Here is a 14,467-nt window from a genome sequence, read left to right on the forward strand (position 1 = left end):
TTAGCTGGAAATGTTTAACTCTACGTCAGACTTATTACGTGTAAAATGAAGAATAAAAAATAAAGAATGAGGTCACAGTGTTGCACTTTAATGGTAATATGTTGAATTCAGAAACTTTTTTACATCATCAAATCCTTTCTTTGATTTTCTTCATGGTCGTTGCATCTAATAAAGCACTAAAGAGCTTCTCTCAACTTAAGTATATATAGAGCTTATTTTATTCTCAGTGCTACATCTGGAATCATCGATAGATCTGCATTCCACCAAGATTACAACTACCGTAAGTATTTAAAGCATCTTGATAAAAGGATGAATAATGATTTACTATAATAGTTCCAAATATGAGTAAGAAGTATATTTACCAAAGAGCTAGTTTACATGTATAAAGATTCACCTTTTTAAACTGTCTTATTCCATTTAAAATCTTGTTTTATAATTTCCATGTTTTGTAGTACACTTTTTAACTCTTCTATTATATTAACGTTAAAACTTCTGTTTTTGTATGGTGTCCAATTGTCTATTAAATATTCAGGATATCGTCTTTTTGTCACCTCTAAGACATTTAATTCTACTTAATTAACTTTATATTCGTTTCATTTCTTTAGATAGGAAAATGGTGATTTAATGTTGTATATTTTATATTATTAATAAAGCGTTTTGGCGTTTTTTTTGCCTGTTAACTGCTAAATTCCGTTTGTATGAAAAATAAATTATAAATAAAAGGAAAAGAATTCGATGTTTATGATACACACGTAATTATCTCATTTTATTTTCACCATTTTTTTTTTTTCTATTTTACTTTGATGACGTAGGATCCCATCATTCCGGAAAATAGGACTCTGGACTGAGATTCACTTTGTCGCCACCAGGGGTCAGCAAATATACCTTTGCTATATCTTTTTAATTAAAACATTCCAAAGTCATATAAAACATGTTAATCCAAGAAAGATTCAAGAACATTTTTGTCTTGAATTTGTATTTGTAAGTAAGTAAGAGACCGGATGTATGTTAAACACAGGACGTTGAACACTGAGTACATGTCTACGTCACAACCTTGGAATGTGAAGCGTCACTTCTTTTTTTTTCGTGTACCTGTTATCGTCACACCTGGGCCGGGTGTTCTAGAAGGTTCCGCCTCTGCTGACTCGCACTGGGAGTGTTTGTAGAGATAACACAAGAATGTCACTCCAGTTTTAAAGGTCGGAGGAAAAGGAGGTTTTTAACGCATAGTTTTCAGGTCACGTGATGTAATAACATGATGATGGTGATGTTGGGAGTCAACAACAGAACTTGTAGGAAAAAACATCTCTGTGAAGGATCAGGAACTCCCTTTAAAAAAAAGGCCAATAAAGTTGTGTGAGTAATGTGTTGCTGGGGCAACGCTGGGTTGAGACGGGTGGAGGGTTAAGGGTGGAGGGTTAAGGGAGGCGTGAGGAGAAAACACCAGAACAAGGTGAACACATTGTTGCTCATGTTGTGACGTTGTTGCTCATGTTGTGACGTATAATCCCAGATTAGAGCAAAGGAAGGCAGAATAGTGGGGGGTGGATTAAAGAGTCTCCCCCTCCCTGAGGCTTTAAGACGCAGCGCACCCCCATTGTTTTCTTCCTCCCTCCATGACACACCCAGTCTGTCTTGTTTTGACTTTGATCTCCATGGTCACTCCAGACGCTTCCTCTTTCTCTGTGACGTTGATGTGAGTCACTGCGGTTTGTTTTCAGCTCTTTGGAGAAGAAAACAAAAACACAAGTAGTTTCCATTGTTAAAACCAGGTTTGATGTTAGTTCAACCTGTAAATCAAAGCGCGGGTTCAGAACTTCCGGTCTTACTTTTCAAAATAAGTGCACAATTTAGATGAACACGTTTCTACATTGTGAGGCTAACAATTTGTTGCATGTCATGTTTTCATGTTCTATTTCCTTATACAGGTACTAAACTGATTTCTACTTCAACTATCTGTACTTTTAAAAAAAACTCCCAATTGTACTTTGAATTTACAATTATTATAATAGTCATATTATGGAAACTTTCTCCGGTCATAGGCTTCATGTCTTAAAAAAACTACAAAATCATAAAGAAGCATTTTCCACAGCTAACTTACTGATTTATAATTATTATTATTAATGGTAATAATATGTATACTAAGGTAAGGTAAGTTAAGGTAAAACTTTATTGAAATTGTTTTTTTTACAATACCACAGAAAACAGCAATTTTTCATAAAAAATAAATAAAAATAAAATAAAATAAAAACAAGAACATAAAGAGAAAGAACAAGATGACACAATCTAATTCTAAAGACAAAGAACATAGATCAAAGAAAAATAACAAAGACAAAGGATACAAAAACTAACATAGAACAGAACATCATACAAAGACTAACATGGAACAGAACATCAACTAGCCCAACTTTTTTATTTTTAGCACAATTTCTAACTTATCATTGTTCGGGCTTTTTTTGTGTTGATTTATTGTCACTAAAATAAATTTGAAGAGAAAGAAAAGTAATTTTGAAACGGATTAAAATATGATAATACACAAATAAATCATTACTCCAGCAAAATATATCATTATGCTTGTTGAAATCCTTATTACACTGGACCTCTACATATATCTATATGTTTATTTTTCCATAATAAAAAGGTTATTTGTTTCCTTTATTACTTTAATCACAGTACAGTAATCTAAAGTATAAGTAACTCAGTTTTATTGGTCTTCTTTAATGCTATCAACAGAAATATGCTTGTTATTTTACTGACACAAACTGATAACTAAAATTGGATTTTTAATATGAATGCTATGCGTGACTTAATAAAAAAAGTACAATGAAACATGTTTTATCAGCAGTAAATAGCTCACCACAACATCAAACAGTTACTTTTTACAACCACACCATATGAACACTTTTAATTTGGTGGTAATTTTTGTACTTCCGCAGGCCAATGCGGTTACCTTGACAACCGGCAGCAGTCGTAGTAAGTGGGAGGACCGGAGTTGGACCATCAACTGTCCCGCCCCGAGTTCTGACAGTCGAGTTGCCCCAGCGAGGAGGAAAGTATCTGGGCCCACCTGCTCTGCTCATGGAGGGCCGCTCGGGGAAGTTGGGACGCTGGAGCTTCACTGTGGTGCTGCTCGTGAGGCTCTTTGTCCAGGAGGCAGCAGGTCAGTGAGAAGAGCGACTGGATCTGTTCCGAGAGATAAAGACTGATAACTGGTATCTCACTGTCAGTTTGTCCGCGAACGAACTGCCACTTTGACCTGACTTATAAAAACTATTTTCATGTTCATAATATCTACACAAATATGAATAATTGAATCAAATATTTTGTATTGAGGGGTTTTTATTTATTACATGTATCTGAAATTCCTAGACCCTAGATATTAATCAATAATTACATATTTAGAATTGTATTAATATATTAAAAGAACCGTTTATCAAAGAAATAATTTTTTTAAAAAAGTCTGCATTATTTTGCAAGTAGATCAGCGCCGTCAGAATATTGAGCTTTTAGTTATTATTATTTAAATAATTTAATTCTGTATTTTAAATTAAGTAATTTAATTAAAAGATTCGAATATTAAAAAGGTTGTATTCGTTTTTATTGAATAATTGAATTAAATCAGATATTTCTTTATACATATGGTTTGAAATTAAATTACAATAATTAAAAAAAAAAATGCTTTAAATTTAATTCATATTGATTAAAATGTTTGTAAGACATTGTTAATAAAGAATGTAATTTTAAGAATAATTTTTTTAAATAACGTTTAAAAAACTGTTCAAATCTGTATCATCATTTGACCCATTTTTCTTTTTTAAAAGCCATTGACTGTCTAAAACCGAATCTGAGAGTCTGGGGGATGGAAGGGCTGGCCTTGACCGATGAAACCCTCCTACTGAGCCTCTTCCCTGACGGCGTGAAGATCACCCTGGAGTGCGGCCACGGTCACCGTCACGACAGTGGCTCTGATATCATGACCTGCGTGAACGGAGAGTGGACTAAACCGGAAATGATCTGCAAAAGTGAGTTTGTTTTTTAATGAACTTGTCAAAACGTGTACAAGTGGGATTTATTGTTTAAATCAAACTTAAGGCCTGCGGACCAAATTAAGCCTGCCAAGTTATTTTTTGCGGTCCATAAGATATTTTATTTCCTATAGTGGCTCAAAGTATCTCAAGTTCATGCTTATATCGTGAACTACGAGGACGACACTGTTTGACATTTGATTTTAACTTGGACGATAACTTAAAGTAAGCTAGCACGCTGTCATTTATCTTATCATTAAAGTTGTGAAATAGTGACTTTTGACTTATCCTGCAATTACTTGTTAAGAAAGTCTCTCGCTTGGATGATTTGTTTTGACAGCGAAGCGTGTCCGACTCACAAGAAACTGTTTCTATTAAATCCTTTTTATTGTCATTATTTTTCTAGCATCAGAGTGAGATGTAACACCCAAGCTAAGTGATGGGACATTTCTAATATTTACGTTAGTTTCAAAGTCTTTGGTAAATATTTTTTCCCCGCTTTTTCCCCGCTGACAATTTTTTATCGGTACAGATAAAAAATGGGTACATTGGCCCACATGTGTTCACATCTGGTGTGTGTGTGTGTGTATATATATATATCACGGTGCTAATTGCGAATGCTAACCATTTGTAGCGCTTACAAGAGCTTGACATTATTTGATAAACAGTGTAATTACGAGCCGCGGAGTAAGAGTGTTTGCTTCTACATCACAGAGCGGGACTGTGGTCTTCCTATAACCAAGCCCAACATGATCTTCAACATCACCAGAGGGACCCTGGTCGGCGCCGTCGCAAAAGTCACCTGCGATAAAGGGTGAGTGAACCCAGACCTGCGAGACATTCATAGCAGCGAGTCAGATCGCTCTCCTTCAGGATGCCACTGATAACTTCGTTCGTACTTGTGTAAACTTCACTCCTCTCTTGTGTCATGTTTCAACAGTTACCGCATCGAGGGAGTGAGCTACATCGAGTGCTACCCCAGCGGGTGGAAAGGGCGTGCCAAATGTGAAAGTAAATGCAATTTTTAAGTCCTTCCATATGAATCCCAGTCGCTTAATCGTGGAAAAACGGTGTTACTTTATCCTACTAATACATCCTTCTGTTGTATTTGGAACTACTGCTAAAGGTTTTCAGTTCTGAACTGAACATTAAACCAGACTCACATATTGATGTGAATCACCCTCAGGTGTGCAGGTCAGACATGAAACTGAGCTTTTAGTATTGAACCTCGAGGATTTGAGACCGAATTAAACCGTAGCTTAAGTAAATATTTTAGGTATTTATACGTAAGATCCCTCCAGGACTTTGTACAACAACTGAAACTATCACATTTAATGGAGCCTGTCCTGTGAAATTAAACACATACACAAATTCAATTAATTCGTTTTTAATCTGCTGTGAGATGCTTTTTAGTCTTTTCTTCTCTGCTGGTTTATATTGTATAGGACAGGATTTGTTTTTTTAAGGGTATCCTCAGTTTTTCAAAGATGTGTTGATGAGGCTTCATGAAACAGCTGATGATGTATCATGATACAGTGTCTTCATTTTGAAAGACCACAAGATGGCGCTCTCAGTTTGAACAAGTATGCCAGGTTTAATCTATTAGTAGATTGGAGCCAAAGATTAATAAGCAAACAGTGCCATCTACTGGTGTTTCTCTGTATCATGATACCTCATCAGCTGTTTCATGAAGCATATTTTACACATCACTACTTTTTTAAGCATTTGGTACTATGGAAACCTTCACACAAACACATTGACGACACAAAGCGAAGTGAAATTTGAGTCGGACAGTTCAGCACAGTTATTTGACCAGAAATTATAGAGACTCACTTGAACCTTCTGAACATGCTAACCTCCACATTTCTACTCTCTAAAGCTTCGTTGGTGGTGAATATGTTTCAGCAAAATTGTTCATTTTATTGCGTTTTTTTTTAGATTACAATGATTTGAAGATAAGTTTTAACTACATCTACTTCTAGACTAATCTGTCCGTGAAGGTTCTGGTGTATCCAGGTCCTGGTTATTCAAAGGCGAGTCAACTGGACTGTATATAGTTCTAGTTCATTATACTGGCTCCTGACTAGGCTCATTTGGAACTGAAGAAACTTCAGAAAGTCCACTGCAGTTGAACCGCTTGGCTACTTCTAGACTAGTGGGTTCCGAACCTGTTCCAACTCAAATCCTAAAGAAATGTTCCCCATGACTCCATTACGTGTAATAACAACAGTTCCTATCACTCATTTAAAGAAAATGATTTGGTGACTCACTTTCAACGCCTTCTCCGACCACAGGTCACCGGTCTAGACTAAAAGATAAATCCTGAGAGGCAATACTTCTTAAAAAAACCTGTGCATTGCAATAAAACGTGTATTCTTAACTAAACACGTGTATGTGTCGTTGCAGTCGTCCTCTGTCCTCCACCCGTCAAAGTGACCAACGCTGTCGTCAAGTGGTTATCTTTAGAGGCTCCAAAATACGGAGACGTCGTAGAATACGTTTGCGTCCACGGATACACGGCGGTTGAGAGTACTATCCTGACGTGTACCAGAGCTGGACGGTATGATCATGACCCTCCCAAATGCGAAGGTGAGACATTTGTTTTAGTAGTTGTTGGCTCAAAGCCCTGAAGTAAGATTTACAAGGCATTTGTTATCCCATGTATTTAGAATGTGGCGCAAAGACAAAAACCACATACTCTCAGAAGGAATCTAGTCCAGATACAGTAAACTTTAAGGCAGTTAAAGCAAAACTTTACAGGGATAATTGGACGGTCATAATGTTTCGTGTGAGTCTTGGACTAGGAATGAAGAAATCAGAGTGTATTAGTTATTTAAGGGTATTTATAGTTTCTAAATGTCGCATGTGTGGCTGTGATCTGTTGCTATGGTGACCGAAAACTTGCTGATCAATTCTTTGGATATTAAAAAAAACCCTCTTTATTACTTTTCTCATCCTTTCATCAGCATGGACTAAAAAAATACAACCCTGCATGAATAATAATTTACTAACCTTTCATACTGACCACTATCAACTAAACCCACAGCTCTGATTTGTTTGGCTTATTTATAGACGCAACCACAAAATCTGAAGATAGAACTTCCACAAAAATGGCACCGACAACTCCTTCAATACAAGGTATTAAGAAGTTACAGTCATAGTTGTTTGAAGCATGAGATTTAGACGGTGGGTTTTTTCCTCAGAAACTTCAGTCAGAGCTTCCGCCACAACAGCTCAGAGAGATAAAGCTCTCACTTCACCCGCCACCCCGAGACGAGGTACATGGCTGTAGCTGCATGAGATGTTCCTCTTCACGCTGCGCTCTTGACTCGTAGAGCTTTAAAGTTCCCTGACATTACCATGAAGAATCAATCTGTTGTGTGTTTGAAGGTAACAGAGGTGCCGTCGACCTGACCCCGGCTCCAACGGGCCCTTCAACAGTTATGACTGTGTTTGGAGGTATGACGAGATTTACCGAAAAAATATATTTCTTTACGAAAAATTTTTAACCTTTTAAATATTAAAAACGTATTTTAAATAGGAAATCGATGTGTTGACCTATTGTTTTTTTTCGTTTATTATAGCATAGCATAGCTTAATTTAGCATAGCATAGTATGAAATACCATAGAATGAGTCAACTGATAATTTTATAGTTATAGTAGTAATCGTAAAGTATTGCATTGTATACTATAGTACAGTAGTACAGGGGTGTGTTCTTAAGTGCAGCCTTAAAGGTTCAGGGAAATATTTTAAATAAATAATGAAAGGAAATGTCACACATTTTTCTTTCTATTCAGTTTTAAGTAAGGGTTGAATAGCATTATAACAATTAGCAAAAATAAATCTACTATATAAGCAAAAACTTTAAAGATATAGATATAGAAATTTATTTTAAGATATATTTAAAATTGTAAAAATCAATAACTGGGAAAACAAATGTTTGATTTAAAAATATATATATATATATATATCTTGTGTAAGAAAATATATCTATAATGAATATATATAAAATACAGAGTTAAAAACATTTGAATGATAAAGGATATTTATTTATGTTTGTGTAAAAATGTTCATTTAAGCCTAACAAATATGAACATTCAATCATAATAAAAGGTAAATTGTGTAAAAAGACAATAATAAACATGATATAAAAGTCATAATTGTATTGAATATATATATATTTTTTAAAAACTTTAGTTTAAGTACTTGGCATCATGTTATTTTTCCCATAAAAGTAAAGGGAACAGTAAATTGACTTTAACATCATTGTAATCCGCTCGACAGGATCCCTCATTACTGGCATCATCGTCATCACCGTGGTTCTCTTGATTGGTAACTTCTTTTCTTCTTCCCGTCACTTGAAAAAACGTATCATGAAACTAACGCTGGTGTCCTCGCAGGCGTGGTCGCAGGGATCGTTTCATACAAGTTTTTCCTCAGCAGAAACGGGTGAGTTTTTTTTTTTTATTCACCCTTTTTTCACAGCATTTAATCAGAATGAACTCCCGAGATCCACGGACAGGGACAGGAAATCCTTTAATAATTCCCTGAAACAAACGAAACATTAAGTTCTGCCTCACCCAGATTGAACCTCCACAGTTGAGCTAATTTTTAATAAATACACTGTTAATAAGATTATTAAATGTTGAATTGTTCTTGAAAATCAATACAAATATCTGATTTAGTTTCGTTAACACGATTTTCAAAAGCTGAATCATTGAAAGAGCCGAACAGCATGTATCGATTCTGACACCGATTCCTCGTTTCATGACGCCGTAGCTCATATGACACCAGAGAGGACCTGAAGCCGGAGTTATTAAGATTCCAAAATCTTTAGGTTGAGTCGTCTTCACTCAGGTAAATGTCACTCATGGTGAGCCGTTTTAACATTTATCAGCTGTGACAGATGTTTGTTGGCCTCCGTTGTCAGTCGTTTTGGGGGGTCTATATCAGGGGTCTTGAACTTCAATGGCCGTGGCGCCAGAAAAGATAAATCCACTTTAACATAGACTTTTTCCCTTTTTTGTGTAGTTTTAATGTTAATCTGGGATTTTTTGTTGTCTATTTTTGTTATTCTTTTCATCTTAACTCTTTATAAATTAATATTATCTTTATTTTTTAACCATCTGATATTGTAAAAAGTAAAAAAATAAAGGGGTCCCCCCATACTTTAATAAACATAGTAATCAAATGGAGGGAAACAGAATATCATCTCAAGGGCCTTAAATTAGATTAGATAAACTTTATTAATCCAATCTTGATTAATCCTTTGTATATTTGTATATTTGTATCTTTTTAATCTTTGTATCCTTTTCTTTGATCTATGTTCTTTATATCAGCACTTTGTCGTCCCTTGAACTTTGTTCTTTTATTTGCACTTTGTTCTTGTTTTTATGAAACTATCGTTTGCTGTGAACTGGAAACCCAATTTCCCCAAGAAGATCAACAGAGGGATTAATAACATTTATCTAATCTAATCTAATCTAATGAATCCCTCTGGAGATCTCCTTTGGGAAATTAGGTTTCCAAGGTATATACATTTCATTAAAGCAAAAACAAGAAAAAAGATCAAATAAAAAGGAGAAAGTGCATAAAAAGCATAGATCAATGGAGAAAGACATACATTTAAAATCTTACAAGGATACAAAGGTTAATATAGAATAACATCATCCCATAGAGGTCCCCTCGCGGGACTAATAAGGCATTCTAATAGTAAATAAATGTCCGCCAGGGCTGCTAGTTTGAGACCTATGATCTAAAGTGTCTTGAGAAAGATGTGGGGAAAATGGCGTAGGAGAATATAAAACCTTATGACGAATCATATTTTTGGAACACAATCAAAAGATATTTTCAGAAGAAGGCTGATGTCATCACAAATATAAATGTTAGTACGGCTCGCCCGAGTATTTTGTGTTGTCTTCGTACCTCGATGATGTGAATCTGCTCCATTTAAACTACGATCGTCTTATTTCTTGTCAACAGTGGGTCCTTCTCGGTGCGTTAAAAGTCCAGCAAGTTTGGAACCCCTTTTTTTTTGTGGGCGCTAGAGTTGGGATGTATTTTTGCACTTTGGACGGCGGACGAAACAATCTGCTGATTCATAAATGGATGACGGAAGCACCCACGGATAAAAAGCACTTTCTTGACACTAATTTTGAACTTTTTTTTTTTTTTTTTACACATTTTCATATCTATTTAATTCACATGAGGACTTATTTATAATACGAACTGGAAGATGTGTGTGTGTGTGTGTGTGTGTGTGTGTGTGTGTGTGTGTGTGTGTGTGTGTGTGTGTGTGTGTGTGTGTGTGTGTGTGTGTGTTAACTGTGTGTTTTATACATGACAAAAAACGAAGGGACAATGTGGAGAATTCAGTCTTCAGACTTGTTGATGGCGACTGATAAAGATACAATAAACTGTATTATTCAGCCTCAGACGCTCTTGTTTGTCTCTGTTCTTAAAGCCTCCATTCATGATAGCAGACCGTAGGTGGCCGCTGAATAAAACAAAACAATATTTGGAATGATTTAATTGATGTTTAAAGAACAGTTTCCGACCAGAAATGACACTTAAATGTATGATAAGTGGCTGCTCTTAAGTGGCTGTGAGAGGAAAACACATTAATAATCATATTAAGTTGAAGGATTGTGTCTTTATCACAGTATCTCGGGCCGAACAAAGCAAAGACCATAACACAGAGAATCTCTGTGTTTTCGTGTGAAGCCTTGATGTGACCCAGTGGGATCAAAAGAGTTCCTGCTTCAAGTCGGATCATTTTACAGCCTCATTTTACTGATCTATTACGAGACCATAGCGCAAAGATTATGACCCATTGAATTACACTTATGGTTAAACATTAATCGATTCTTGATACTTTGAGTTAAACATTCATTTATGTTTTAGATATTTTAACCAAAACAACATTTGGACTCAGGTTAAATTGTGAAAAAGAGCAAAAATATTTATTCATTAAGTTAAAAATGTGTAGACAGAAGCTTGTTTGGGATTGACACCGAATGGGTTGATGTGGTTGAAGTTTTTTCATTTCCTCGCCACGCTCTCATTATCTTGATGCAACAACCACAAGCTACAATTATCTGATCACAGTCAACAAATGATGTCAGCGCAGACGGTGCTGCTGCAACGTCTGTCCTAGAATACACTTGTACATGTTTGTGTTGCTGGATTGTAAAGGTTACGCTGGCCCCGAAGTGCCCGACAAATGTGGCTTACATTGGTGTCCAATAATAATTCCTGTTTTTCTGACGGCTGAGGGTGTTATTTTGCTCAGCAACTTCTGGCTGTTAATGGTTATTTTAGGTGGGTTTTTTAAAGAACCTTCCTAAACAACTCGGTATCTCAGCCTTTACTAAATAAAATGTGCAGAAAAAACATTTTATTGAAAAAATATATATATTTTTTTGTTTTGTGACTCTTACTTTATATTTTGGTAGTTGTTTTTTAAGCGTCATTTCTTTTGGTAATTTTGTGTTCATATATAGTATGTTTAATTATAATTGTAATTTATCACATGGTGACTGAAAAGTTGCCTGATATAAGCCATTGTCATGTTGTCAATGTATAATGAATGTATTGTAGAGGTATTTTGTTGTTGACTTTGTTGCAGTAAAGATTTATATTTTACTTTTTTTTTGTATGTTTCTCATCAATTTTAACTAAAAAAAAGTATAGCAAAAACAAAAATAACGTATATATATATATTTTTGTGAATCTTACTGTATATTTCTGTACCTTTAAGTTTTTGTGTTCACATAATTATAGTATGTTTTTAATTATAATTGTATTTTATCACCTGGTGACTCAATATTTGTCTGTTTATCTGTTTCCACACCAATATCGATTTGTTTTATCGGCATCTGAGAAAGCTCATGAAGTTCTGTACGGACTTGAACAATGTTAAAATGAATACTTTCAATGCTATAAAAGACACAATTTTACTGCTCCTGCCACGGACTTCCCCTCCCCCCCTGAACACACTCGCCTCTCTGTTCATCCTGTCATATTTTACAATTGGATGACAATATGTTGCTGTGTGTGCGAGTCAGGACAGCGTGTTTTTAAGAGTCGTCTCTGTGGAGGACACTGGACAGGATGTGAAGTGACACGAATCTGTGTGACGGCAGGAAATGATGGCGCGTCCTCCCTCTTTCCTCAAGTTTCCATTGACACATCTTTACACCCGACCGTGACTTTTCATCGCTTGAAACATAGTTACAGGGATTTCCACATTTCAGTCACATTCCACTTTTATTCGTTCAATCTCAAAGAACATTTTTAACTGGTATGAGAAGTGCAGGAACTGACTTTTGATCCTCTCTATTGTGAGAACATTTAATACTCACTTGGCAAAAGACAAAGTGTATTTCCGTGATCATTGTTCGAGTCTGTTGGAACATGTAGTTCTGAAGAAATTACTTGGGTAAAGTGTTGAAATGTTGGCTTTTTGTCTGGGCCTGTCATTCTTATATCATCCTAAAATCTTTTTTTATGGTTTAATAGTATCTGTATTTTCTTTACAAGATAGACTTTCAACCTCTATAAAGAAATTGATTTGCGTTTATGTTTGGCAGAGGTATCTTTTTGACTGTCAAGAGTAGTTATTTGATCAAAGATATATATTTTTATATGTATATGTTTCATTTATTAAAGTGTATATATAACTTTATGGCAGTCCTTTAACATTTTTGATGTGCAAATACATATCAATTGAATATCAAACAAATTTTCACGGTTTCTAGAGGAATTTATGACATTCATTATCTCACAGATCCATAAAAGCTGGATCACAACATAACACTTGTATATTCATGGCTCACAATATTGAGATGTATAAAAAAAAAGTTTTATTTTAATTTAAAGCCAACTACAGGTATTTAGTAAGCACAACAGGTACCGGGTTTTTTTGTCTCCTAGCAGGATATGAATATGGGAAAAGACCTGGGGACCACATAAAATGAGTTGGCCGACCAGAGCTGTACCCGGGCCCTCAGGTTCTACACACGTGGTCAAACAAATTGCGGTTCAACTGTTCCATTTGTGGTAGATACAGATGCGACCAGATAGTAGTGACTGAGTAAGTATATGAAAGTCCATATCTCATAACCCAATTCAAGTCCAAAATCTCTTAAAATGTGTAAAACATCAAAACTTCCACAAACTCGGTGAATAAGTAGGAAATTTAAAAAAAAAGAAAATACAGAGGTGAAAACACTGAAACAATCAACTAAAATACTAGGGCACCAGGGCAAAATTCAAAAGAAGTGTTGAAAATACGAGAAGAAGAATCACAGCCAAATACCAACGTGTAGAAACTTGGTCCAGCACACTGGCCTGGAGGAAGGGGGTAGAAATACGGTAGACTACATGATCTGTGTGCTGTCAGTCAAGCCCCAGAGAAGAGCGGGAAAACAGGAAGTGACCAAAATAAAATGAATAAAATAAAAGGAAAACAACAATCCCAAACTGCTCGTCAGAATTGCTTGAAAATGAATGAAGGTTCTGGTGGAAAGAGCAACTCATCAAGTCGAGGTAAAGGTGGACATAAGCCCTGGACATAAGAAAATTTTAATAGGTCCAATTATTTATTAAATTTAAACCATATGAATGACATACTAGGAAAATTAACATACGTGAAATTTTATTTGAATTTACAACATATTTAAAAACCTAAGGAAAATATTATTTAGGAATTGTTTCTGTATTTCTCTATATATTCTCTAATATAGCAACAATTCTCAGTGTCTATTATCTACACTGGGAGCTCTCACGATATTCAAAGTCTTTTAGCATTTTAGCCTTTTGGCTTCTGCTAAAAACAAGCTTAAACTAGAGGCTCGTTTAATTGTTTTCAGAACAATCCAGTCTTTTTGGACAAAGAAAAGTGAGCATGTTTCCCAAATTTGAAAGTCACATACACATTTCCTGTAACGGAACGGATTACTCTGAAAATAATCCAAACCCGTAGACGACATGAGGGTGAGTAGAAATTTGATCTGTTGGTGAATTAGGAGTCAGAGTTCTGCATACATTTCACTGTTATAGCTAAGGAATGTCTCTTGAATTACATTTTTTTTTATCATTTTTAAATATTCCAGCATAACACACAAAAGAGTGAAATTTGAAACACCCAGGTCTGAACTCTTTCGTTGACTGGAAACAAGCGGGAGGGAAATCCGTCCACCCGCTCTTCGGGTTTCCTTCTTTCCAGCCACATGATGACTAATGTGAGGGGGAATCACACTTCAAAAAAGAAAAGGCGCTTCAACACTTGGAACACGAAGTGGGGGGAAAAAAGGAATTCCATCTTGACACAGCTGCTTTAACTTATGTGGTGGATCGGCACTAAAAGTGATGCACTCACACAGTCACGAGAAGTGTGGCAGTTGTGGTGAAGCTGGTTTCTGCAGATTTTGGGAACTAT

General features: G+C 35.6%; 1 protein-coding gene across 3 annotated transcripts; it reads left to right on the plus strand.

Moving 5' to 3' along the window:
• The first annotated feature begins 217 nt into the window (after window positions 1–217).
• On the plus strand, window positions 218–10,460 carry LOC148071290 (complement factor H). Of its 3 annotated transcripts, none has more exons than XM_087801156.1 (13): window positions 218–280; window positions 2,937–3,160; window positions 3,822–4,022; window positions 4,740–4,839; window positions 4,966–5,036; window positions 6,432–6,614; window positions 7,098–7,163; window positions 7,229–7,303; window positions 7,416–7,484; window positions 8,311–8,358; window positions 8,427–8,475; window positions 8,806–8,883; window positions 10,009–10,460. In XM_087801156.1, the coding sequence occupies exons 2-12, from the start codon at window positions 3,079–3,081 to the stop codon at window positions 8,861–8,863; spliced, it is 1,002 nt and encodes a 333-aa protein (XP_087657282.1). In that variant the 5' UTR covers window positions 218–280; window positions 2,937–3,078; the 3' UTR covers window positions 8,864–8,883; window positions 10,009–10,460. The 3 variants fall into 3 exon arrangements, with proteins under 3 accessions (XP_087657282.1, XP_087657284.1, XP_087657283.1); XM_087801157.1 differs by lacking the exon at window positions 218–280 and adding an exon at window positions 854–871; XM_087801158.1 differs by lacking the exon at window positions 8,806–8,883.
• The last annotated feature ends 4,007 nt before the right edge of the window (window positions 10,461–14,467 follow it).

The sequence above is a fragment of the Callionymus lyra genome, chromosome 10 (assembly GCF_982586985.1).
Source record: "Callionymus lyra chromosome 10, fCalLyr1.hap1.1, whole genome shotgun sequence".
Taxonomy (NCBI): Eukaryota; Metazoa; Chordata; class Actinopteri; order Syngnathiformes; family Callionymidae; genus Callionymus; species Callionymus lyra.